General features: G+C 42.2%; 1 protein-coding gene across 11 annotated transcripts in view; it reads left to right on the plus strand.

Annotated features, from left to right (window-relative positions):
• Nucleotides 1–25,530, plus strand: part of PAK6 (p21 (RAC1) activated kinase 6) — a 42,504-nt gene extending 16,974 nt beyond the window's left edge. For 8 of the 11 annotated variants that reach the window (XM_068683639.1, XM_068683638.1, XM_068683644.1 and 5 more), the window contains 8 exons: nt 6,874–7,082; nt 12,665–13,282; nt 16,405–16,896; nt 17,175–17,308; nt 20,191–20,317; nt 20,511–20,636; nt 21,323–21,457; nt 23,413–25,530. In XM_068683639.1, coding sequence (XP_068539740.1) covers nt 6,874–7,082; nt 12,665–13,282; nt 16,405–16,896; nt 17,175–17,308; nt 20,191–20,317; nt 20,511–20,636; nt 21,323–21,457; nt 23,413–23,580 — 2,009 coding nt within the window. In that variant the 3' untranslated portion in view covers nt 23,581–25,530. The other 3 variants (XM_068683643.1, XM_068683648.1, XM_068683646.1) reach the window with 3 other exon arrangements.
• The last annotated feature ends 1,447 nt before the right edge of the window (nt 25,531–26,977 follow it).

Consider the following 26,977-nt stretch of genomic DNA (forward strand, 5'->3'; position numbering starts at 1 on the left):
GGAGACATACCTGGAATCTCTTTTAGGTTTGCTAACCTAGACATAGCTGGGAAGAAATTGGGCTAGTCATTTTTTTTTCTGTCTCATCTGCAAATGAGGATAATAATTCCTTTTCCTTACCTTTTGTCTCTATAGATGAAAACCCTGGAGGGTGGGGACTGTCTTCAGAGCTTGGCACAGTGGGACAGTGACTTTAGCTGGGATTTCTAGGAGACTGTAAATAATGGAAAGCTTTATTATTTGTCAGGGGAAAAAGCACATTAGCATTTGGGACATGCCTGTACCGGTTTCAGAAAGTTCAAGAGGTCTTTCCTTTGCAAATGCTTTCATATGTCCCAGAACAAATTTGGTGTAGTATAGCTAAAACACACCTAGAAATATGTCACTGAGCAGCATCCAAAACAAGCTTAGCATATAGGCGTTCACCGTATTTCAAGTTTTAGTCCTAATTTATGAGCAAGGAAATGGAGCGGGGGAGAAAGAGGCTGTAGACCCTGTTCAGCGGAGGCAGGGCAAAAAATGTTAAGCTGTTGTGTTTTTTCTCATTTGTCAAAAATAAACCCAACAATATAACAAATACATCATTCCCTAAGCTTTTTTTCTAATGTAATATTAATTTGTGTGCTCATGTGTGTGTTTTTGCAGGATTTAGAGCATTTCACTGGTTTGCTGTGCTGTGTTCACACCAACACATAGCTTTACTACTAGGGGCTCTGGAAGAGAGAGAAGGGAGTTAAAGGAAAGGACTTGAAGTGATGGCACACCAGACAAGCATCCATTCTTCCTTTAGGGAGGCAAAGTTACCTAAAACTGTATTTCGAAAATTAGTATCATAGATGAATGTGGCAGGGGTCATTGAGACAAGGCTCTGTGCTCTGAAATCTCATTTCAGATTTCAGCCCATTTACCTGTTCTTTTCCCCTTTCACTCACCCTTTGTCATCTTTGCTGCGTGAAGTCACATTTAGATTTTTAAGCTCCTTAGGGAAGGAACCTGTCATTTTTCTTTGTCTGCAAAATGCTATGAACATCTTCTTTGGCTTCGTATAAATAATGATCGTGTCAGACACCTTAGGAGGGTAAACAAGGATTTTAGTAGGTATGGAATGCAGTGAAATACCATGTGTGCATATTCACGTGCACATATACATGAATATATGCCTACAACAAGCTAAATAGGCCATTATTAATGTATTTGAAATGTATTACATGACAGTGACCTGTATAGCAAAGTATGGAATTATGCTTTTCCATTTAATTGGTGAATTCTCTGCAATCTTCTTTATCTTCTGACTCCAAACCCAGTCTACATATTGCAGTTCCTCAGGTCCTGAGTTCATTTTTCTCCCCCCCTCCTCTCATAACTGGTTAGAGTGAGTTGGCATTATCTGCTGGGGAGTGCTTAGAAATCATGGGAACTGCTTTCTTCAGCCCGGGGACCCAGCATTATCTCTTGTCCAGGGAGGGAGGAATGTGGCAAGCTGCGTCCAGATCTGTGATACCAGTGGAATAAGCGCTGTGTGAGTGAGTTCAGTTACTGCAGCAAGGAGGGGGAGGGAAAGCTTATTTTTAACTGGAAACTATACAAGTGAGCCTGAAGTAGCTCTCTGCTGTTTTTGCTATCATCAAGTGTACGTGTGAGTGAATGAGTGTATGTAGATAGTTAAGTACAGTGCCTATATACTAATGGAGTATATAATCAAATGTGCATAGGGTGGAGGCAAGTCAGATTAAATAACAGTGTGTGTGAGCTTCTTTGTCTGAGTGTTTGAACTCTTGTGTTGTAATGAGCAATTCCTGATAACGTTTATCTACTTTTTTTTTTTCTTTTTTTTTTTTTTCATTGCAGTCGATTCTTTTCTGTGCCCTGCTCCTTGGGTTGCCTGCCTCCTAGTCGTTGCTCTTTCCTTTCCTAACTCTGATTCCCCTTTCTCCCTTCCATCCCTAATCTTCCCACCCCTTCCTCTCATCTGAGCCTGACCCTTCTTTCTTCTTGCCCCTCCTTCCCAGCCGATCCCTCCCCCTGCTCTGGATCTGCTGGCTGTGGGATTTTTTCTCATGCTCACTGGCAGATGTGACAGCTTTTGGAACTGTATCATCTAGGAACAGCTATATCTGGAGTTGAAAAATCTAACGTGGTTTCCCAGGCAGCAGGAATGGATCGCTGAGAGAATTTCAATCTCCGACTGCTTTTGTCTTGTGGTAGTGACTTTTATTATTTATGTTTGTGACATTTCTTACAGTACAGTTGTCAGCAGTGAATGAAAGACTAAAGTCTAGTAGATTATTATAATATCAGTGTCACAGTATTTGTATTATTATATTAAAGGGATGCTGTCTACGTTTAACTACAGGTTTGTCTTGATTTACAAAATCTTATATGCATAAAATATTCTTATGAATTTGTTACTGAATTAGAAAAGGCCTGTTTTATGTTTTTTATTTAAACATTCGCTAGCTGGGTATTGGAAATAAAAATAAATAGCTCTTGCATGAAAACCACAAAGTGAAAGGAGACTGGTTAAATACAGACCTTCTCAATTAGATGCAAAACCTACACAGATTATTACAATCCACTGGATTTCAAATAACTATTTTTAGTGTATGAATTTCATTTGATCTTAATGCAGTGTACCTTTAAACCACCTGTCTGATATGGCAATGTCTTTATAATCAAAGATTGATACTGATCATATAAAGCAAATGTCATTGGATACCCAGGAGTATATTATATTTGGACTTGATTGCATCTTGTTGTTTTTAAGATGTCTATTATAAGCCAATAAGGTAGATGCAGGCTGCCAGTTAGTCACCCTAAAATTGACTGTGAACTTAGTAGATGCTGCTTTCTGGGTTTAGTAAGAATGCTCTTGTATATGGGAACTAAGTGTATTCCAGGTGTTGATTGACAGGTACAGTGATTTAATGTAAATCCACAAACGTGGTGTTTGTGCTTATGGAAACTGATATGCTGGCGTAGAGCTGCTGTTCTACTTGGGGCCAAAATACCACCTAGGCTTTAAAAATGAGCATTCTGAACCTTGTAGTTCAGCTAGAATAATTCTTCTTCTGGTTCAGAAAACATTTGATAGTACAAATGCTAATGGCTGTGGCATTTTTAAAACCACATTTTACAGGACCCCTGGCCACCTGAAGCCATTAAAGAGCAAACTTAAAAGACAGCGTGTGCTATGCCCTGAATATCTTCTCATTATTGGGATGAGATGAGGAATGAAGCTGTGAGAGTTGGAGCAGGAGAAAGAAAGATACTGGTTAAAGCAGTAACATCACTGTGTCTGGAAATGCCCCCATTCTGGTGGATCAAGTAGCTGTAGCAACTGATGTGTAGGCAGCGATTCAGAACTTAAGCACTGACTATAATACTACAGATATACTTCCTGCTGTGCTCGGGGGCTGTGAAAGCTCCTCAGTAGCACCAGCTGTTGGTTTGAATAGTACTAACACCATGAACTGTTGGAATATCTTTCCTTTCCATGGTTGTCTGCACCCTAAAGAATTGCCCTTTGACTTTAGTCTTGGTAATTAGTTAATGCACAGCACCTAGAGGGCATTGGAGGTGAATCGCTGTGTTTGAGCAGTCAGCAATACAAATCTGGAGCATGGCCTCTCTTCCCATAAGCTCTCCGTAAAGATGTACTTTGGTTTCCATTAGAACACATTTTGAACAAAGATTATTCTGGCTGCAAAACCTCTTCTAGGCAGAGCAGTTGCTTCCAGTCTCTTTTGTACATGTTTTTTTACTTGCCTAGGATTTTCTTTCTTTTTCATCTGGGAGGCATCTTTAGTAGGCTTCTGGATTGCAATGGGCATTGTCAGTGTGTGAAATCTGTATTTCACCACGGATGGATTGCACGACTCAGGGCTTAGATGGTGTAAAAGCTCTTCTGCGGCACATAAATGGTTCCCATTCCAGTGACTGCACGATCATGGTAACCATGTCAAGCAGGTGTGTATGCATTTTCAGGATCTCAGAAAAGCACAAGGAAGCAATGTCATTGCTCACCTGGTGACTGCACTTTGCTCTCTCATCAAGTTTTTAGTAAAACAACTCAGAAAATATTTGATTTGTTTTTCACTGTGGGGAAAAAAACCTGTGGTGTGCTGATAGTTGAGGCTAGTGACTCCTAGGAGTGTGTGCCTGTCTACAGCACGATGTTATCTCTGTATGTGTTCATTGCCTCTGACCCTTGCAAATATTTATGCAGCACAAATAGTTGGAAGCTGAGGTCCTGTACAGGGGAAGATGATCATTATAAAGTTGAAGATCAAGGGTCAGAAATCTTCTGATGTCAAGGAAGTGGTGGTCTTCATCACTTCAAGATATGTTAGTGAGAGGCAGATGCTAATATTAATGCAAGTTTAAACTTGGGGATCAGTTGTTCAAGCCTAGTGGTATCCAGAATGTACTTTTTCTCTCCTACTATTACTGTATGCTTGATAGACTGCAATAATCCATAGAATAAGAAGTCACGGACTAGAATTGTGTTGTGTGGTCAGTATGTTTCCTGTATTTAAAAACTGGTAGTTTACTACCTTGGTTTAAATTGAACCAATGAATGCCTAGGGGAAATGTTACTGATACAACATTATTAATTTAGAGTCGTGGGAACCACTTAATTAGAACAGTTGACTTCCTTCTAATGATTTTGACTGTTTTTTTCAATTATAACTCTGTAGGTTTGTTTATTTCCAGAAGTTCAGAAATAGCACATCTGGGTTCATTTCTTAGAGAAATACAGCAGTATAGCAGTTATCTAGAACATATCCTAAGAATCTGGACACTGAATTTCAGTAAATGTAATGAAGTTTCATGTAAATTTGGTATACAAAAGTGTTGCCTTCAGAGTGACATAAGGACTGGGGAAAAGGAGTTCTTGTATCAGAACCTAAGAAAGAGTGAACCTAAAGTGAAAGTTAGGAATAGGATTGTGTTTCATTATTCTGAGAAAGCCCACAGAAGGGGTTAAATTCAGATAGCCTTGGGACTATAAACTCTGTTCAAAGCAAGACTAGACTTTCACACAATTTATTACTAACAGTGTCTAAGTCCCCTTCTAGAAGCTTTCTGACCCAAAAGGTCTGAGTACAGATGGGTAAGCAGAAAATTGTCAGAGGAAGGGGGAAGAACAGGTACTTCTTTAAAAACTAAACCTGCACAGCTTATTCCCAAACTAGAAAGACTAGAAAGCTTTAGCATTAAAGTACCTAAAGTGTTTTGGCAGTCTGCTTTGTCTAATCTCTTATGGATCTTCTTACTCAGTCCATCCTGATGCTGAGCTCTGGAGCACAGCTGGTCCAATGCATCCACAGAACTGTCATTTGCCCATTAAACATATTTCCAAAAGAGTGGAAAGTTACAGAAATATTCCAATTATTACAGAAGTATTCCAAGTTACATTTTTAGAAACTTACAACTTTAGAGTCATAAAACCATTTCATAGAATAATAGAATAACTCAGGGGAGAAGCCACTTCAATAGATTTGTAGTCCAACCTCCTGCTCAAAGCAGGGTCACCTTTGAGATCAGAACAGGTTGCTCAGGGTTTTGTCCTGTCTGTTCTTGAAAATCTCCAAGGATGGAGACTGCTCAGCCTGTCTTGACAACCTGCTCCAGTGCTGGACTCTCCTGATCATGAAAAAGTTCTTCCATCTACCCAGTTGGGACCTTTCTTGTTTTAGTTTATGACTCATCTTTCAGACTCTCACCACACACCTCAGTGAAAAACCTGGGTCTCCATAGAAAATCTCCCTACTTCTGAGCTGTTTCTTCCTGGAAAGGGTAACATCCCTTCACTTCATGTCTTCCCTGTCTGTCTTATCTGAAGAAGTTGTGCCCATCCCTTGCAGTTCTCCAGCTATTCAGGCTCTCCCACTGTGTTTTATTCTACCCATGTTGGAGTTAAGTGATCACATGCAGAGTGCTGATTCTTTTCCTTCGTATGTTCCCAGTTTCAGAACAGTCTAAAACTTTTGGCTTTTGGTTTATCTACATCTCTTTTTTGGATGTAAATTGAGGTTTTGAACATCTCCCATGTTTGGATATATTTAAGTGTTAGCTGATTTTGGCTTGCTGTAATTATAAGGACTATTACACAAATTGTATCTCTCAGCCCTCAAGGGAAAGGAGTCTTATTTTTTTCATTTTACCTTCTTCAGATACTTGCTGGCAGAATTTTGTGTCCAACTACCGCTTCCTTTCTCTCTCAAAAGCCCTTGCTTCCATGCTAGAAAAATGAAGATTCAAAATCCATCTTGGGCAGCTCTTCCTTTGACAACGACTCTGTTGCCTTTAAATGTGACTCAGACGTGTATTACTTACTTGTAGTAGTCTTAAATAATCAGTGAGAGGACGACCTGAGCCCAGTTTTGTAGCACATCAATATTGTCTTAACTGGCTGGACTCTAAAGCCAAACCTTCCATCTAAGTAGAAACTTGTAAAATATAAATGTGTATCTATTATATGTATTTCAATTTTTTATGATAGGCAAAATGAATGTGTAGAAATAAAGAGGAGTTCAGCTATGGATATAACAGGTATCCCTTTTTTTCCCCTCTGAAATAGAACCACTGTTTCACAGTGGAGAGAGCACTAAAAAGGTCACCAGCAGTCCTAATTCAGCTATTGACCTGGTAGGTGTTCTTGCACCGGCCATTGCTCTTCTATTGCTTCTACTTCCTCATCTGTAAAGAGCAGATAATCCTGTCAGCTCCATTGTTGTCCAAGTGCTTGTCACTGGAGAATGTTTTTAATGCAATATAATTAACTGATATTATCGAAATGTGATGTTACTGATCAGGCAGATCACATCTAGACATTCAAGAGCACTGACTACATTGCCATCTCTGATTCAGGCACCATGTTCCGCAAGAAGAAGAAGAAACGCCCTGAGATATCAGCTCCGCAGAACTTTGAGCACCGTGTCCACACTTCATTTGACCCAAAGGAAGGCAAATTTGTGGGCCTACCACCTCAATGGCAGAATATTCTAGACACGTTGAGGCGCCCCAAGCCGGTGGTAGACCCTTCAAGGATCACCCGGATGCAACTCCAGCCTATGAAGGTAAGAAAGGAAGACTACTCTTTCCTCTTCCCTGGGCTCGGAGGGACGCCAAGCTGAGGTAATATCTCCAAAACCCCATATATACTCAAGAAGGGCTAAGGGTGGGGTCTGTAATGAGTTCAGTGGATGGCAGTGGTCTGGGCTTTGATAACACTGCTTTTTTTTATTATTTTTTTATTTATTTTTGAGGAGATAGTAACTTCATCAGAAATAAGGACATCAGTATCCTTAGCTGCAGTAGTGTCACCGTTCAAATAACCAGCTGGCTGCCTGTCACTGAAAGAGGGACCTGTGAAAGCTCACATGGTAGCTGACGGGGACTTGGATATATTCAGCTGTTGTACAGGGAAGTGAAGAGGAGAGTTCGTAGAGAGACCTGTTTTAGCAAGTTTGTCATTCTCGTGGGCGAACAAATTTGGCTGGTAATTAAGTTGACAGGGAAGCCTGAGTGGGAGAGAGCTGGGTAGCACTAGCTTGCAGTTCGTGGATGTCTCAGTGAATGAGAGAGAACGGGGAGCAGGACTATACTTGGGTTTAGGCTAAAAGGGTTTATAAACCAGCAGTTTTAACAGAAAGTGTAGCATAGTAAACAGGAGAATTTCCTTAAAGCAAGTCCTTCAGTAAGGAGGAAGAGGTTACTGATCCTTGCAGATGGGTGAATTTAGATGGTTGTCTTGCTTGGATGGCGGTTCATAATGGTCATCTGGAGACTGTGTGCTCATAAATGTCTGCAGGGACCTGGCGTGTGAAGAGAGGCAGATTCACGATGGCCTCTTGGAAGAGGGAATGAAAGATGGTGACAGAATTACAGTGTTTAAAGTCTTGCTAGCCTGTGGGAACTTTTTGTTCTTGGTTAGAAGAGCCTAAAAAGTGAAAAGTATGTTGTAAAATAGAGATATTACTACTTGGATTTCGGGAGGGACTTAAAAGAAAATAGCTGTCTTTCTGATGAATATTTAGCCTTTTGTGTATAGATGCCTAAAATACGGACTAAATGGGACTACATTTTAGTATAATATAAGTAGTAATGCAAAACCGAACCTGCGATTTAAATGGCACATCAGGATCTTCCAGCAGAATGCTGATTTATAAGGGAAAAGCTTGTTCAGGAAGAACAGGTAAAATAAAAAGGGTATTGTCTTTGTTTTGTGGTGTCCTGAATCTGCTTTGAGGTTCAAAATGTAGTAGGAGACAGAACCGCAATCCAGAGAAGACAGAAAATGTGTAATAAGAGACCAACTTGTTGAGATCAGGAGCTCTCTGATGAGCTTAGACTGCAGGAGGATTGCTCAGAAAAGTGGAAACTAGGTCAATTTATAACAGGCAAATAAAAAAGAAATTTATGTAGGGACAAAACTGGAAGGCCAAGGCACAAAGAGAGATGTTATTCTCAGAGAATATAAAGAGCACTAAGGAAACATCACAAGTACACTAAGGAGGAGGAGAAGGGGGATGAAGAAAAGAATTAGTTCACTGCTCATTGTGGAAGAAAGTTAATAACAGATGACACTGAGAACTCTTAAATGTTTAATGGTTTTCTTCAGGAAAAGGTTAACTGTGATCAGTTGGCTAACAACATGAGCACAAAAGGATAGGAACTCAGGATAAAATAAGGGAAGAACACATGAGACTTTTTAGAAACTGGCTGCTCTTGGCTTGGACTGGCGCACGCTTCGTTGGGTTAGAAACTGGCTGGATAGCCGGGCCCAAAGAGTTGTGGTGAATGGAGCCAAGTCCAGTTGGAGGCCAGTCACTAGTGGCGTCCCCCAGGGCTCGGTGCTGGGGCCGGTCCTCTTTAACATCTTCATCAATGATCTGGATGACGGCATTGAGTGCACCCTCAGTAAGTTTGCAGATGACACCAAGCTAGGTGCGTGTGTCGATCTGCTCGAGGGTAGGAAGGCTCTGCAGGAGGATCTGGATAGGCTGCACCGATGGGCTGAGGTCAACTGTATGAAGTTCAACAAGGCCAAGTGCCGGGTCCTGCACCTGGGGCGCAATAACCCCAAGCAGAACTACAGGCTGGGAGAGGAATGGTTGGAGAGCTGCCAGGCAGAGAAGGACCTGGGAGTGATGGTGGACAGTCGGCTGAATATGAGCCAGCAGTGTGCTCTGGTGGCCAAGAAGGCCAACGGCATCCTGGCTTGTATCAGAAACAGTGTGACCAGCAGGGCTAGGGAGGTGATCGTCCCCCTGTACTCGGCTCTGGTGAGGCCGCACCTCGAGTACTGTGTTCAGTTTTGGGCCCCTCGCTACAAGAAGGACATCGAGGTGCTTGAGCGGGTCCAAAGAAGGGCGACGAAGCTGGTGAGGGGCCTGGAGAGCAAGTCCTACGAGGAGCGGCTGAAGGAGCTGGGCTTGTTCAGCCTAGAGAAGAGGAGGCTCAGGGGTGACCTTATTGCTCTGTATAAGTACATTAAAGGAGGCTGTAGCGAGGTGGGGGTTGGCCTGTTCTCCCATGTGCCTGGTGACGGGACGAGGGGGAATGGGCTAAAGTTACGCCAGGGGAGTTTTAGGTTAGATGTTAGGAAGAATTTCTTTACTGAAAGGGTTGTGAGGCATTGGAACGGGCTGCCCAGGGAGGTGGTGGAGTCACCATCCCTGGAAGTCTTCAAAAGACGTTTAGATGTAGAGCTTAGGGATATGGTTTAGTGGGGACTGTTAGTTTTAGGTCAGAGGTTGGACTCGATGATCTTGAGGTCTCTTCCAACCTAGAAAATTCTGTGATTCTGTGATAAGTTAGGTATTTTCAAGTCAGCTGGGCCTAATAAAATTCAAGGAATTACAGATCAGTCAGAATAATTTCAATTCCCGGAAAGAAACTGGAACAAATAGGCAAGTAATCTATTTGCAATCACTTCCTAGAAGATAACAGGGAAGTATCTAGTAGCCTGCACGGATTTATCAAGAACAAGCCAATCATGGCAAGCAACCCAATTTCCTTCAATGACAAGTTAACAGGCTTTGGGTCAGGGAGAAATGATGGATCTCTCCTACAACTTGAGTTAGACTCTTGATGTTGTTACTTATGACATTCCCAGAGCAAACTTAAGTTTTTCTTAAGTATTTAGGAAAAGTATACTCAAGGAATAGTTTGAGGCATCACTATCAAATATAGAAATGACAACAAAGAGTGGAGAAACTGGAGTTTTTCCTGAGTCTGATACTGGTCAGTACTTTCATTTATGACTTTTTATATCTGTAGATGGTAAAAGCAAGAAGAAGTTGCAAAACTTTTAAGAGAACATGGTTAGAATGCCTAATAGTCTTTAAAAACTGCAAAAGACTCTTAAATGAATACTTTTTTTTTTTTTTGCCCATTAAGTCCAGGTGCAAATACGCTTTTAGATTGCATTGTATAGTTGATTATTCCTGTTAAACTTCGCTTGAATAAATTCCCGTTCAATAATACCAATCGATAGTAAGATTTTTTTTGTGTGTGTGTGTAAGTGCTAATTGGCCCTGTTAAGCTGAGCCCTTATACATAAGGTTCTGGATTCAGCTTTCATAGTGTGTATGGTTTTCTTTGTTATTGTTGTTTTTTGACATGTACTGTTTGTGGCTTGTAAATGGTCACTTTTCTTTTTAAAAATATCTCTTTCAGATCTTGGTCAGTAAGACATGATGTCTGTAAGAGCATTCCCTATAGGTTTGCCTCAAACTTAGGTGCTTATTCATTAATCTGATGCAGTCTTTAAATATGACTGCAAAGTACAGCTAACTCCTATCTTCACTGTCCACAGGGGATAGGACTGACTTAATGGGTTGGAAGTGCAACAGGTGTGACTTAGTCTAATTTTAAGATGTTTTTATCTAAAATATAAGGTGAACAATTTAATGGATTTTCTGAAGAAGCAACAGCATCTCTTCTTGGAGACTTCTTATTTTGTGAACATGCTGGACAGAAGTCCTTTCTGGAATGATTTTTGTCCCTCTACTTTGGGCTATTTGGCATGTTGAGATTTCTTTTAACTTTATTTTGAGCTATTCTTTTTCCAAGTTCGTAGAAACATTGAGCACGTCAGTGAGCTGTGGAGGAGGGCCTCCTTCTCTCCCATCTTCCCTGTGCAAGGGTGTGGAGGCATCCTGCTGAGGGCTGTGTTACTTAGGGACATGAACATTCCATCTGTCCTTGCTCAGACTCATTTACGATCTTGTGCTCTTAACTGAGTACATTACTGAAGTAACCTGATATGTCTTAAGTCTCTAAAGGATGAATTAGAGTGAAGACTCTTCCCACCCCAATGACAAGTTTAAAAGACTGAGTATCTTTATTTCTGGCATTTTTTTCCTACCAAGTTTTGTGCAAAAATGATGGAACCAAGTTGAGGAATTAGTGCCTTCAGCATGTTATTTACTTGACAGCAGCTTGGGCTGCAGAGGAAGGTGCATGTATATGGTAAGTGAGATATATTGCTACAACAGGACTGAAGAGCAGAATTTTCAGCTGCAGGTGATGTTGTGTGTGCAGTGTTATCAGTTGGATTATCCTTTCTTCACCTTGTTTGACAAAATCTTTCCCTTTTGCCTTTTGTTCCCAGACACTGAGCAAGCCAGGTGCATTTCATGCACTGTGGCGGCATTCTGTTGAAATTACTCGAGCTGCTGCTTTGTATGAGCTAAATATTAGGCTTGGTGTAATTAATTCAGCATCCTTAGAAGATCCCCAGAGTTCAGTTAGCAAACAGGAGATTGCCATCACTCCAGGGAAGGATTTTCCTCAGGCAGAGATTCATGAAAGTGCAGGAGCGATTCTATGCTGTAAATTTCTATGAAGAAATGAAACATTTTGGTTTCCAGCACTAAAAAAGCTTCTGTAAGCATTTCAGTTCTAGAATAAACAAGGTAGAGCACTTTGTAATATAATGACAGTTTCAAGTGTCCTACTTCTGTAGTGCTGTTGCTTGTTTGGATGGAAGCCTTGTTCTCCATCACTTGCTTACAAGGCATTTGTGAGCTGGTGTGACCCTTTGTTCATCATTTTTAATTATAATAGCTTGGCAGAACAGAGGAGAAATACAGCGTTGGAACAGCGTGGTCTTCATTGGTCGAGATTAAGATGCATTAGCAAAAATAGTAGACAACGAGACTAAGGGATGCTGATTACAATGGTACTGAGAGTGGTACAGGGGAGTGATGAACCTTATCCTGGAATGGCAAGGTGATTGATGCAGATAAAGCTTGCGGCATGCTGTAACTTCTTTGGAGGACTATTAGTTCTCAGGAGCTTGTTGAGCCTAAGTTAGTGATGTAGTGTGGCACAGGAGGGAGAACTAAATACACCCAGTTTTGCTCTAAGGTTGTCCTTTAGGATGCAAGTGCAGCAGCAGGATTCACTGTTCTGGCTGAAAGCACTGCTGCCTCTGTTAAATAAGCATGTCACCCAATGATTCATTTTTTTTTTCCCTCAGTAAAGGAAAATTAAATTTTTCTGTCCTTTTATTATCATTATTTTTTAACTTACTTTACTAAATTCCCTGGGTCTGCTTTGGCTAGACAGACAAAACCTAAACTTTGTCAAGATTAACTGAACCTCAAATTGTAAATCTCTGACTTTTTCCCCCGTTTTCTGTGTTTCACAGACAGTGGTGAGGGGCAGCACCGTGGAAGTGGAAGGCTATATCTCTGGGATACTCAACGATATCCAGAAGCTTTCTGCCATCAGTTCCAACACTCTGAGGGGAAGGAGCCCCACCAGCAGGAGGAGAGCTCAGTCCCTTGGGCTCCTGGGGGAAGACAGACCCCCAGACATGTATCTTCAGAGCCCTGGAGAAGACTGGGCAGACAGATATGGAAACTACCTCAATTGCAATGGTGGGACCAAGGTGACCCGGAGGCAGACTATGTGGCCTGATTACAAACCCAGACTGGATGGACAGTCTCATCCCAACGGTATGGTTACGAAAGCCCAGTCCCTTGGGCCGTCGGAGTTCCAGGGTGCTGATGGCAGCTGCCTCCAGCGCGCCTCTGGTCTGCAGCACATGCCTGCTCTGCCGGGGGAGAGTGACAAAATGGGAAAAAAGAGCTCAGAAGAGTGCTGGCCTCAACCTTGTCTAGTACGACAAGCAAACTCCAGGCCCTCAGGAGAGGGCAGCCCTAGCTCCAAATCAAGGGAGAACAGCTTGAAGAGGAGGCTGTTACGCAGTGTGTTCCCCTCCTCCAGCAGCTCAAACAAGTCGGGCCCTTCCCTGCACATAAAGGTACAGTTATTCCTTATTTTTAAATGATGAATACACTGTTAATTTTAGAGTTCCAGAGGTTACTTAAAACAGCAGAACAAATTTAATTGCAAACAATGCACAACCAGCTGTTACTGTTATGATTAATGCTGGAATCAAAATAGGCCTGGCCGGAGGAAACATATACTCCTAGGCTTCACAGCATATAACTGCTAGGCATAGCTCAAAACAGCAGCACAATCTCCATCATAAAGCCTTGTTAGTGAAGCTGTACATGCAGGGGTGTCGGGTGGGAAGGAGACACTGGACTTATTAATTTTTGCCCTTTTGTATTTGTAAAGGCGTAACTTAAAATACCCTTATACTAGCATAAATGTGCTTTTGCTATTTGTGCAATTTCCATAATTTACATTAGGAATGTATGATTTTGCCTGTGCAAAATACGACTACTTCAGGGGAGTCTGGTTGTTATAGCTTATCTGCCAACTTGCCTACGACAGGAATGTTTGCATCAGCACCCACAGTACTGTCAAACAGGAAATCTGACTTGGGTTTTGCTGCAGATGGGACAGCTCATAGCTACGTCTCCCCCAGGAAAGCTATCCTGAATGAGTGACTCACTTATTAATCTATGAGAAAAACTCCAGGTCCTTTTGCTAGATAGGAAATACAGCCCTTCAGGCCATTGCTTCTAATTCATCACAGACTAACCTAGCACTCATTGTCCTTGCACAGCTGTTGAGCATTTTTAAGGCTGTGCTGTGCTGGTGCTCGGCCAGGCTAATTTCTTGCAGATGAGGAGTCCTGAACTCAGAGGAAGATGACAGGAACCATTGGCCCAACAAAACGGATTGCTCTAATGAGTGTTGCAAGCTCCAGCCCAGCTTGTTGCAGGAACACTTGCAGTTTGCATAAGGATCAGGCTCAAGGCTTTCCAACGCAGCCTTCTCCCTGTAGATTCCCTTCCTGAGGGAGTGGGGTTTTGGAGGAATGCAGTTGTTCTGTAGCACAAACCATACTTATATGCTGTCTCAGCGACTCTAGGCTGATCTGTACTGGCTGGAGGCCTGTCCATGAGTGCTTAGGAGGACTAACCTCTTCTTTCTTCTCTGGCAAGAGTGTCTTTTCCATGCCTCTGCACTTTCACAAGGAGGAGCAGAGGTTACTGGCCAGATAGCATGTGTGCGTGCATGTGCTTGGGTGTGTTTTGAACTCGAGCTATTTGTGAGACCTTGAGGTTATCTAGTCCATCTCTCTGCTTCAGTGAAGGATCTGTGCCGTCACTGGCAATTGTTTATCTTCAGTGATTAAAACTGGAATCTCCCTTCCAAATGGAGATGATGGTGTGCAGCTGTGACATTTAAGAAATGTCTAATTGCAAAAGAAATGGGGAGGGGACATCTGGCTGAAAATGGGGGGCTGCGTGCTTTGACAAGCTGCCAATGGTCACCACGGGAAGGTGGAGGGCCCTTTCCTTTTGGCCTGGCATGGGGGCAGAAGTGGGAGAGCAGTGGCACATCAAAACGTCCAGCGACTGCAAACGTGTGTACAGGGGCTGTCAAATAACCAGAGCAGGAAATAATACTTAGTGTGGTTAGACAAACATGTGTGAGCTTGCATGCGAGTTGTGCCCTTTTGCCTGCTCTAGGTTATATAAAAACTTTTTTTTTTTTCCTCCCTCCTGAGACAAAACAAGAGTTGGGAAATAGATATTTCGCTGCCATGAGCATGTCTCCACAGAACTGCAGGGGTGGAGCTGGTAAATGAAGAGGAAGTAACTTCTGACAGGCAGTTTGTGTTTGTGCACTCCAGCACCACGGTGCCAGGACCTGCTAAATCAAACGTTCAGGGGCTGTGTGCATATGCTTGGCTTATGCAGATTTTACTCTTCTCAGAAATCCTTGATTTTAAAAACGCGAGGTGGATGTAATTAAGTTCTACACAAATATTTTCTGAGAGAAAATGAATGTTCTTTTAAAAATTTCTCTGCTGCTAATCTTCAGTTCCCATGCCCATATTATTAACTTTATTAACACTCTGTCTGGATTGTAAGAGCAAAAAAGCCTGTTGCTTTGAAGTTTTTACTTGTCCCATAATATGAGTGGCTGGTTGGCTCTTTCTGATGCGCTATGTTGTCAGATCCACTATTAGTCAAATATGACAAAGTATAATGTATTTTATACCTAACCTGCTAGGTGTTTTAATTAGTCAGCATTTTGACTGTGAGTATGAGCAAGATTCAAGATTTTTCCTTCTTGGGAGACTGATGTGTACTGCTAGCAAGGGAATGCATACCCTGAAGCCATGTTACTGCAGGCTGTGATCTTACTACATCTCATAAACTAAACAGGGTTGGGCTGGCTTGGTACTTGAGTGGGAGGTCTCCAAAAAGCCTTGAGTACTTCAGGAAAGAGCATTGAGTTCATCGGAGATGGGTTGTAAGCCCGTGATGTGGCAGGTGGCTCTGCATAGCTGACGTGCTGCCCTGGCCATCCGCAGCTGTTCTGGTTGGTTGTGCTTTTCCCAAAACAGAGAGCTAATTCTGTGCCTGATCAACAGGAATGCTCGTCAGGTACCCGTGGAAAGTGCAGGGAGAGTTTTCCGTAGGCAGAGTGTAATTACCCGGAGGGAATTAGGCCAAGACATCAAAGTGATTTACAGCTTTGGCAGAAATCCTTTCTTTTTGTGTATAGAAAGATCAGAGGACCAGAGGGATAAAGGATTTTCAAATTCTCTGCAACTCAGGTTGCCCCTGAGTTTTGGTGGCAAGGTTGGAATGCTTTTTAGCAGGCTGCTGGTTCTGTGTGTGTGTGTGTGTGGGGGGGGGGTTGTTTGTTTGTTTTAAGCATGAGCTGATATCTAGCCCTCTGAGAACAGAGCCCCTGCTGTATTTTGGAGGTCCTTAACGCATCACATCCATCCTGTAGCCGATTCTTGAAAAATCAACAACCATGTGGCTTCCCCTAATCATGCAGCATATGCTGGGCAGGCCTGGAGACAAGAACATAGAGCTTGTAACCTAGAGCACTTTGTCTGCTGCAAAATGCATTAGGCCAGAGTAGCGTAAGATGCAGCTGATGCCTGCTGCTTAATCTAACCAGCATTTTTTCTTTCTTCTGCTTTCATATTTGTTCTTCCCAAAGCCTAATGCTTTCTTCAGACCCCAGCAATGGGGTTCACCCCACAGCCCCGCAGCCAAAGCCCAGTCTCTTCCACCAGATCAGCCTGCGTCTGACTTCCCCAGGATGATTTCGGAAGCTGGAACTCCCCAGAAATCCCCAACAATGGAGAAGGCGATCGCAGTGCCCCAAGGCAGGCCATCACCAGCAGGGTCTCCGAGAAACCGTCAGACTCAGACGAGTTCCAGCAACCTTCACCTTCCCCAGGACTCTTCTGTGAAAGGGCAGCTGGCCAGTGAGGACCCAGTGGTTGTGACTCATGAGCAGTTCAAAGCTGCCCTTAGGATGGTAGTGGACCAAGGGGATCCCCGGACAATGTTGGAGAACTATGTAAAGATTGGCGAAGGGTCCACAGGTATCGTCTGCATTGCTCGAGAGAAGCATTCAGGGCGTCAGGTGGCAGTGAAAATGATGGACCTGAGAAAGCAGCAGCGCCGGGAGCTCCTTTTTAATGAGGTAAATGTAGAGAGGTGGGGTTTTCTGTCCACCACAAAGCCATGGTAACAGTAAATGTTGTTTTAAGAAACAAAACAAACAAAAAAAAGGGGGGGGGGGAGGAAGAAGACATCTTCTTTTTAACAGAATTATACTAGTACTAAGATAACGAATGACTGCAGGGATGGAGACAACTGCATTGTACTCATAGAGTTCCACATACATGTATTTGCTTTGTAGATGGGATTAGATTTTATAAGTTGTGGCATGGTGGTCAGTCATTCCCTGTGTTTTTACAGGTGGTGATAATGAGGGACTATCAACACGTCAACGTAGTGGAGATGTACAAGAGCTACCTCGTGGGAGAGGAGCTCTGGGTGCTGATGGAGTTCCTGCAGGGGGGAGCCCTCACAGACATTGTGTCTCAGATCAGGTACGAAGCAAAACCCAAAGCATCAGTGCTTGTGTGTCCACCTCATAGACGACAGCAGAGTGGAGATTTCTGGGAAGAACAGTTTCCCTCAGAGCCCTTGTGATGCTTGTGATTGCAGTGCCCTGAAACTGCTGCGCTTCATAACTGTCATCCACTTGAAGCATTCAGATCTGCTTCTGGTGTTGAAGGGAACTTGTTACCATACTGATCTCTTTAGATACTCGCTGTTTATCTCGTTGATAACCTCCCCTCTAAAACACAGTACTCATAAAAAGTATTGTTTATTATATCTGTTGTATTTTGGCCAGGAAGCTCACTATTAAAGAATGTGCAAATAGTTTGCCATGGTACAACCTTAGCAAGGTAGAATTTGTGAGTAACTTCTCGGGGGAAGCACAGCAGATCCTTGAGGTCTGGGTACCTTCCCAAATTTCACTGCCTAAAGATAGCAACTACTGGACACTCTCCTAAATTTGTTTTTGTATCCACACCACTTCATATTCATTAATGCCCAAAGCATTTATGTAGGGCAAAGAAATTGTTCTCAAATGCCCTCTTCAGAGTCCCACTCACAAGGAGTTTTCGTGATGAATTTGAGGATTGTGTCTTACCTGCCCTCCCCCAGCTTCTGAGCAGTCCTGCAAGGCTGTAAACTGGCACAGGGAGCTCCAAAGAAAAGACTGACCAAGAGTTTCTGTAGAATGAGCTTTCCTCTTTTAGAAGATTCAGAATGTTAATTGGATTACAATTAAGTAGTATTGCTAATGCTAATTGTATTTACTTTTTAAAATTGTAGTATGCCTTTAATTCACTTAATGTACTTTGACTGACCTTTACTGATCTTATGGTGAGTTTAAGGCATATATCTTCTTTTGCTGGGTTTTCTGTTTTGGATGTGCACCTGTGTTGTGTTTGGGGGGGCGGGGGGGAAGAATGCATGTTGTCCTCTGTATCCTCTACAACCACACCTGTAAGGAATGTCTCAGAAATGCTTATCTGGCCAGCCCTCCAATTTTTTGATCAGAGGTATGTCTCAGGGACTGAGAACCAAGGTTTCACTAAAAGTCCTGTATGTGCTCCTGGACAGGAAATGGAATTTTTAGTCCTGAAAAGTGCTGAGTCCTGGCATTGCAGAGCCAGTGAAACTCTTGTAGCTCATAGCTGGTATTAGTAGAGCCAATAGAACTATAATTTAAAACAAAGCAAACAACAACAACAAAAAAAACGTAACATATTCTAGAAAGGGTTATGAAGTTATGAAGGGTTATGTAGTCTGTATCCACCATTGAGACAGAATTACATCATGGGATGTCAGCACAGATATTATTTTACAAAGCCTTCCTTTGAACCCTTTAATGAATACTTGTTTCTCCACATAGTGGAAACAGGATCTGTTAAAACCATAACATTTATCAAAAGTAAGCTGCAAGCCTTTATCACTTTTTCACAGGGAGGAAAACACTGTCATTCCCCTCATTAAATACTTGCTGAAGGTGATAACTGATTTGCATCTCCAGGAGTGAGCTAATCCCCTAGTAATCTCTCTTACACTATGCAGTAACTTGACTGAAACCAAATTCCTTACATTACAGGCTGAAAGTATACCTCTTTTTATCTTCTAGAACCACAAAGCTATGAAGGGTATCGGCTTTCCTTATAGCTCATGCTATATCCAAAGTAAAAAGCACTGTTTCTAAATAGGTTGGGTTCTGTACTGGGGTAGTTTTTGTCCCTCTCTCTTCAGAGGTTAAATTGTAATGGTAAAGTAGCCCCCTGCCATCCTTCAGATACATTTCTGACATAGGCATGGCACAGTGCAGCCAAAATACACATTGTCCTGGTCAGATGGTCACTTTGGTAGAATGAGATGTGGAATACCAACCAAGCAGTAGAAATATGAATTTCTCAGGTGGTGGTGCAACCTCCTTCCTAAATGTATAGAAATTGCTCTTACCTATTCAGAAAGTGTTGCACAGTTCTACATTTTGAGCTCTCTTTTTCCTCAGTCTTACCTGCTGACCATGGATTTGAAGAGTTATCATTTCCATGCTCCCAAATAAGAGTGGTTTGAAACAACTGCTAGAGACAGGCTGAGAATCAAAAGTACTCAAATAGGGGCCTTCAGTGATTCTTTGAAGTACATATCTTCTAGCATTCCTCAGTGTACGTGTGCAGAAGCCATTGGCATTGGCCTCAGCTACAGGAAATAGTTCTCAGTTCTGCCCTTTTTAAACTTTAATTTGATCCTGAAGGTTCTTGTGTTGATAGTCCACACAGCAGGAGTTTCTAAAGATCAGGTTCTTGGTGTTCATACACAGTGTGCTAGCATTAATAAAATTCAGGAATGACAGCATCTCCCCCTATTTGTGCTACCTTTAGTTAGGTGTAAGATTATCCACGCTGTCTAGCTGCATGAAATCTGTAGGGAATTTCCCCATTCTCTATAAAATTACTTGTTTAGATCCTTTTTGCATAAAGTTGCACAATAGGCCTTGTGAACAAGTTTCACTATATGTGCTTAAAAGTAAGAAGCTGTCTCAACAGTTCCTGTGGCATCTTGGCATGAAGAAGCAGTCTTGCACATCGTAATTGTTTGAAACAGCATGTTGCTTGATGAATTTAGATACCAGATTTAAAATGTGATTTCTCTGAATTAGACTTATTAAAGCTTTAAGTTGCTAATCAAGACAAAAATGTTTTCAACAGTAAAACACAATTGTAAAAGAATAGAAAGACCAAGAAAGAGTAATGGTCATGGGGAACCAAAATACCTACCTGTGGCTCAGCTTCAAAACTGTGCAGTGCCTTTACACAGGACTTGTGAGTTAGTGCTATCCACAGAAGAGTATAATGCAGTTAAAAACCTATGTCCTTAATTTCAGGCTAAATGAAGAGCAAATTGCAACAGTGTGTGAATCAGTGCTGCAGGCTCTTTCATATCTTCACTCTCAGGGGGTCATTCATCGAGACATTAAAAGCGACTCTATTCTGTTGACACTGGATGGAAGGGTAGGTTTCCTCCAAAAAATTATTTCCTGTCTTCTGCTGCTGTAGCCTTAGTCTGTCTCATTATCTCCTTTCTGTTCTCAGTCTCTTTTTTATACCTCATTCTCTTACTCCTTTTGTATTCTTTATCTTTGGTGCTTCCCTCCACATAGCTTAGAAATTATTTTAAAGTTTCGTTGTTTTTCTCTTTGCACAGGTCAAACTCTCAGACTTTGGTTTCTGTGCTCAGATCAGTAAAGATGTACCCAAAAGAAAGTCCCTAGTAGGTACTCCTTACTGGATGGCTCCAGAAGTTATTGCAAGGGTACCATACACTACTGAGGTAAGGCACCACTTTGCTGATATCAGGAGAGGTAGCAAATGATATTTTGAGGTGTCACACTAAACAGTAGGCTCTCCAGGAAAAGCATCTAGGAGCTATTTAAAATAGAACTATAGCTATGATTGCAGATTTGATTGTGATGATACCCATTTGACCTAAAGCAATATAAATAAATAAAGTTTGAAAAAAAAAAAAAAAGAACAACACATTAAGCTTCCTGGAACAAGGTGTAAACTTACTCTATTTTTATACCTGAAGCTTGGCATAGGCCTGTGTACACTGTAGTGTGGACAGATGTTAGCAAGGAGCAGCCTGTACTGTGATATGGATCAGTAAATCAATCAATGCCGTGAGGGGTGGGGAGGAGAGCAGGGAAGACACAAATGGGAGCTCTGAAATTACGGACAGGTGGCAGCAGACTGATTAGTTCTGTTTACCGACCGACCAGGTGTAGCACAAGCAGTTACTTGCAGACCTTTGCATGTTGCAACACCGGCATGGATCAGTCCTAAGTGGAAAGCTGGCTTTGTTAAGCTGCAGTAAGGGATCCAGTAGCATTAAGTGGGTTAATGGTTTACGCTCTCAGTAATGTTTGTCATGGGAAGGGTGTTGTAGCCTTTGTGAAAGCAGCGTAGTGAGGACCTGTTGCTCTGAGCTGTGTATTGATGGAACATTGGCTCCCACAGGTGGATATCTGGTCTCTGGGAATCATGGTGATAGAGATGGTGGATGGAGAACCCCCCTATTTTAGTGATTCTCCGGTCCAGGCAATGAAAAGACTCCGTGACAGTCCTCCTCCCAAACTGAAAAATTTCCACAGGGTGAGCATACCGGCAAAGCACTTGTGAACCTGATGATTATCGCGGGGAAACATCCATACCAGCTGTTCCCTGCAGAGCTGGCTGTGAAAACGGTCTTGCTAGAACATGTTTCTAGGGGAACTTCTTTGGACCTTCTTTGCCTCAGTGGATGCAAGCTGCTGCTGACAGCTAGTGGCTGGTTTGGGAAACAGTCCGGGTAATGTGAAGTCACTAGGGCATAAACCTAATAATGCAAATCAAAGCTGCTTCTGGTGGAGGCAATAGTTGGTATCTTGCTGTTGTAAATAAAGTAGCTCATTTTCTAGGGAAACAACTAGGAGGATCCTTGCTCTGGAGAGTTTCCAGCTTAGCAGCTTCTGGGAATGCGGAGGCTGTGTTATGGTCAGAGCAAGAGAGCTCAAAACAGACAACAGCTCATGGGGGACACTGTAGCTGCTTTGAAGATTAACTCAGCTTCATGGTTTCTTCTGAAAAACTAGTAGTGACATAAGAAATGCAGTGATTACCTTTTAGTCATCACTTAGAGCCATCCTCTTTTCATTTCAGTCCAAGCCTCTAAGATCAAATAGCTTCTGCAGCATTCTGAGCTATGCGGCCTTTCCAATTAATCAGAATATCTGCAGCTGCTAAAACTGAATTATTTAACAGAGTAGGCTGCTGAACTAACAGCATACACTCAAACATCAACAGCTGCTGTCTTTTCTATTTGCCTTTGCAACACTAATTGAAATTTCAAGGTCACATTCTGGACCCACTTAGGTAGTGTAAAGCCAGTTCTGGTCTGGATCACGCACCTTGATGGGTGAGACGACCCCACCGTGAGCTGCGCGAGCCAGAGCTGTTCATAGTCTTGCTCTGTTCCACTTCATCCTGGGAAGCAAGCTGGCTTCCAGCAGACCTCTGGATCGACAGGCCTCTGGCCATCCTCCTGTCTCCCTGCTGTCTGCATGGAGCTAAGAGGGCTGAATCCACAGCTGCTGCATTTTGATTGCAGTTAATGGTTCGCTGGGGTCAATTGCTGTAGCATTGGGTGCAACAGACTAAACAGACACCACCTGGGATAATCTCTGCTGGTTTGCTAAAGCATGGGTAGATGTATTGACAGAGTGATAAAAGCTGGATTCTAGCATTCAGCTGTGTTGTGCCTTCATCCTCTGGCAATCACAGTGGTTGTTCAAAGCACTCATGAAATAAGCTGTGCCTCACTGTGAACAGTATTTTGTGATCTACTAAGTTAACCAGAGCAAGAAAAGTGCCCTCAATCTAAAATGGATGTAATTAGTGGCATTAAAATAAATACGCACCAAGTTAATTTTTTATCCAGTTTTAATGTGACAGAGGATTACTACCAGCAAGAGATGTGCAGAGCCATTCAGTGGTACTTGAATGTAGTGACTCAGCTGGCCTCAATACCTGTATTTTAAAGGACAGTCCAGCTGAGGTCATTCAGTTCTTTTGGTACACTGCTCTGTAGCTTCTGAATTTTGTAGCAGCAGCAGCAGGTTTCTAGGTTCTCAAATCCTACTTGGGTTATATATTTAAATACTTCTAAAATAATTTAAATACCTACATTTAAGTACTTTTTCCACACTCTTGTGCCCAGTACAGGAAGGAATTGCTCAACCCTTCACACCCAAGTTAATGTGCTGCAGGAAATCTGCTGAATTTTTGAGCTGAAATGCAAAAAAGAATAACAAAATGGGAAACAAGATAAACTTAGATGTGTGCCCCCTTAAAAGCAGGCAGCCTGTAAATGCGCCTGCCAGTGACAGACAGTTGTTACCATTATTCCATAAAAAGCATGCTGTCTCCTGTTATGTTTCTGTGCAAAAACAGGGCTACAAAGCTGAATTGCACAGGTCCTTTTTAAGCAAACCCACTGCAGCAACCTGTTGTCAATTGACCTGTTGCCTCGTTCCTTTATCTTGCTGACTTGGTTGGTTGCTTTTTCACAGACTTCCCCAGTTCTGAGAGACTTCTTGGACAGGATGCTGACCCGGGAACCGCTAGAAAGAGCAACGGCACAAGAGCTTCTGGATCACCCCTTTTTGCTCCAGACAGGACTTCCAGAGTGCTTGGTTCCCCTTATCCAGCAATACAGAAAGCGTACCTCTACCTGCTGACTTCACGTAATAGGAAAATACTAGGAAAAAGTAACACTTACAGATAACCAACAGACCAGGCGATCTTGTCCTGGGAATGGTGCTCGGAACTTGTCAGTGATCTTCTTACAGGATGAATGTGAATATTGTCCTTGCAGTCTTGGCCTTTGTGGCTTCTCTTTTGCTGAAGACAATCAATATGTACTAGTTCCTAATGAGACCAAGTATGTCTCGAGAATAAAGCAGGTATTTCATGACTTCTGGATTGCTTCTTCCAAAGAATGGCATTTTTATGCGGAGTCTGAGGTTGTGTATCTGAATGTCTGCAAGTTCCTGTAAGCCTGGGCTGCTCACTACTGAACTGGAACAAAATTTCCCAGTTAGAAATGTGATCTTTGTTTTGTTAGTTGTACACTGGAGTCTTGAGCTGACCTAAATGTACATTTTGGGGCACAGATGCCTTTGAACTGTCCAACAATGCACAAAGACTTAACAATTTTTCTCTTCTGAGACTTTTTCCACAGATGATTTTAATCTTCAGTTAAACATGGACCTAGAAAACTGTACATATTTTCCTAGGAAGCAGATGTGATATGTACATATTTGTTTTCAAACAGCTCTCTTGCGTCAACATGCTTCTCTTTTGCTGAGGAATATGTATGGTTTAGTGGTCAGTCTTGAATCCATTTCATGATCTTAAACTTTTGGAGGGGAAACCCTTGGAGGCAGGCCTCAGAGTAGACTCTGTGAAGACAACTGTTCTTGCCACCAGGATTTTGTGGTTGAAAATTCATAATATGCAACACCTCCAGTGCTGTTTGGAATGGAGACTCTGAGGAAGCTTGTTCCTGTTTGTAGTTTCCAGGCAGCTTTCCTTCTGAGTCCTTTATCACAAGAGGGGCCAAGAAGTGCTGCCCTGAGATAAATGTGGGGCAGCACTTTGGGAATGCTTTAGGGGACAGAATGAAAACATTTCAGCTGTCCTGCATGTCCCAGGAGAGATACTTACGTTCACAGTGAGGCTGTTTGTTCAGCCTTCATCTCCCCTGCTTGCTGCTGCAGAACATGGGGAGAAGGGAAACTTTTGATGTATGTTTTGTAATTGGTATCCCCTTCCCCAACACCTCTTTGCTGATATGTTCAGAAGGTTTCTGGTTGTCTAAGCAGCTCTCTGTTATTTTTAAATAGATTTAGATATTTTGTATGATACAGTTTCTGATCAGTGAGTTAGTTGAGGTAATTGGACTCTAGGTCAGGATGTAACGTTGTACAGTGATGGTGTGCACTTTCGTGAGGTCTTAAGAATATAGTCTTATATGTGGAACTGGGATCCCATTTTGAAAATCAGATACAAATTTATTGGAATTTAAGTTATTCTTGGGACAGTCTTACTGTCTCAGATACTAACCTCATAACTGCATTTTCTTCAGAAGATGTAAATAATCTCTATCCTCTGCTATTTACTCCAGTTACAGATCCTGCTTCAAAATTGAAGCCACAGTTGATTACTTGAAGTAATTTGAGATGGAATTCATCTGCACTGATGACAGTCACCTAAATGGTGGGCACCCAGACTGCGAGGCATATAGGTTGCCTCTGTAGACCATGGTGAGAAGAGCGCCTCCAGAGGGTGATTCATCTCCATCATTTTAGATACCTGCTGAAGGATGAAATTGCTTTCTTTCGATACCACTCTGCCTGTGGCCAGTAGAGGGATCGTAGGTGGTTTGCCTAGACTGGATGTCTAAGTTTGGGGCTGATGAAGTTAATTGAAATGAATTTGTTTAGCTCTTCCTTAGCTGCACTGGAAAGTTTTTGATGTAAAATGTTTCTGTATTCCAGATATACTGCTTTTTTATGCAAAAGAGCAGGGCTTTAAAGATTTATAATTTGAAAAAATGATCCTGCTCATCTGTAGTTGTGAATCCTTTGCACTTGTGTTTTAAATTAAAGTAGATCTTGATTTATTCACATGCCTGTTGCAGTGTTGAGATGCTTTCAAATATGTCTATAGTTCAGGGATCAGAGATGTACGGGGGAAGAGTGTGGATGTTGAAGTCCAGTATAACTTACCTATTCTGTGTCTGTGTGGTTTTTAAAACAAGAAAAGGTTGTAGCAGAAGACCTGGATTCTGAAACAAACATTTCTTGGAGCAAGGGATGACAGGTTTAAGCTTTAATGTTGTTTCTACTTCAGCCCAAGTCTGACTAAAGACAGCGAAAAGCCCTTGGAAGATTGCATTCAAGTATCTTATAAAATTTTAAAAACTCATTATCATATCTGTGAGGAATGCAGAAAGTATCCATTTTTTCTGTCCAATACAGAATTAAATATGTGATTCTTGTGTGTTCCTCTGTACAGTTCATGCATGGCATATCACCAAGTAATTGCTCCATTACTTAGATGAGTGTGGAACCAAATATAAATCCTAAGATAAACCTGTGGTTGTTATGAAGACTGAAGTGCTCTGTCTCCAGGGCCAACAGTTCCCTCCCCAAGAGCTATGTAACCAGTTAAGAGAATTATGATAAGCAGAGCAGGTTTTTAATTTGCATTGCAGCAATGTTCAGGAGCCAGATTTCCTGTATGCTAAGTGATATCTAAGTATATAACAAAATACAGCCTCTGCTCGGAAGAGCTTATAGTCTACTCAGTGGGTAATTATGCTTTGAGATGTTTTTTTCTCTGAATATCTTTCTGTATGTGCTATCAACAAGGTTACACTTGTATCTCTTGTTTTGTGTCAAGCTTCACCTGAATTGTTCCTTTTTATTTTTCCTTTCTGCCAGCTTTGCTGGTATTGAGCCTTTTCCATGCTGCCACAGCCCTGGCAATCAGCATACAGTAGGCCTTTGAAGATGGCAGGCTGAATTTATATGAACAATTTGCTGAATCAAACAGGGAGTCTGCGACTGCTGTCACCTCCCAATTGCACTTGTGTATATATAATGGTGCCTGTCCTCCTCAAACAGGGCTCTATGGTATTGACTGCAGCAGCTTATTATCCCCTTCATTTCAGAATGGGACAGATCTTTCCCTGGAGGCCCCTATCTTTTAACCACTGATTATAGGAGGACCCTAGGTGAAATGAGGCTCCCAACTTTTAAGATTGTTCAATTTAGTGAGAAGAATCCTGTGTTTCTCCCTCTCGCCTGGAGAAAGCATTTTGATGGGCTTTAGGTCCCAGTCTATAAAGTGGGGATAATAAGCAGTAAATCCTGACTGTGTGGGGATGTATTGGGCAGGGAGAGTGGCTCTAAAATACTGTAGCTATTGCGCATCACTTCTGTACCTTCTGTAGCATCAACGATCATGTCAGCAACATATCTTCATTACAGAGGTAGAAGATAATTTTAGATCTTCAGGTACAAACTGAGCCTGAACTGTGACTCTCATCTGGACGTGGTTTGTAGGAAG

Source organism: Anas acuta, chromosome 5 (genome assembly GCF_963932015.1).
Source record: "Anas acuta chromosome 5, bAnaAcu1.1, whole genome shotgun sequence".
Lineage (NCBI taxonomy): Eukaryota > Metazoa > Chordata > Aves > Anseriformes > Anatidae > Anas > Anas acuta.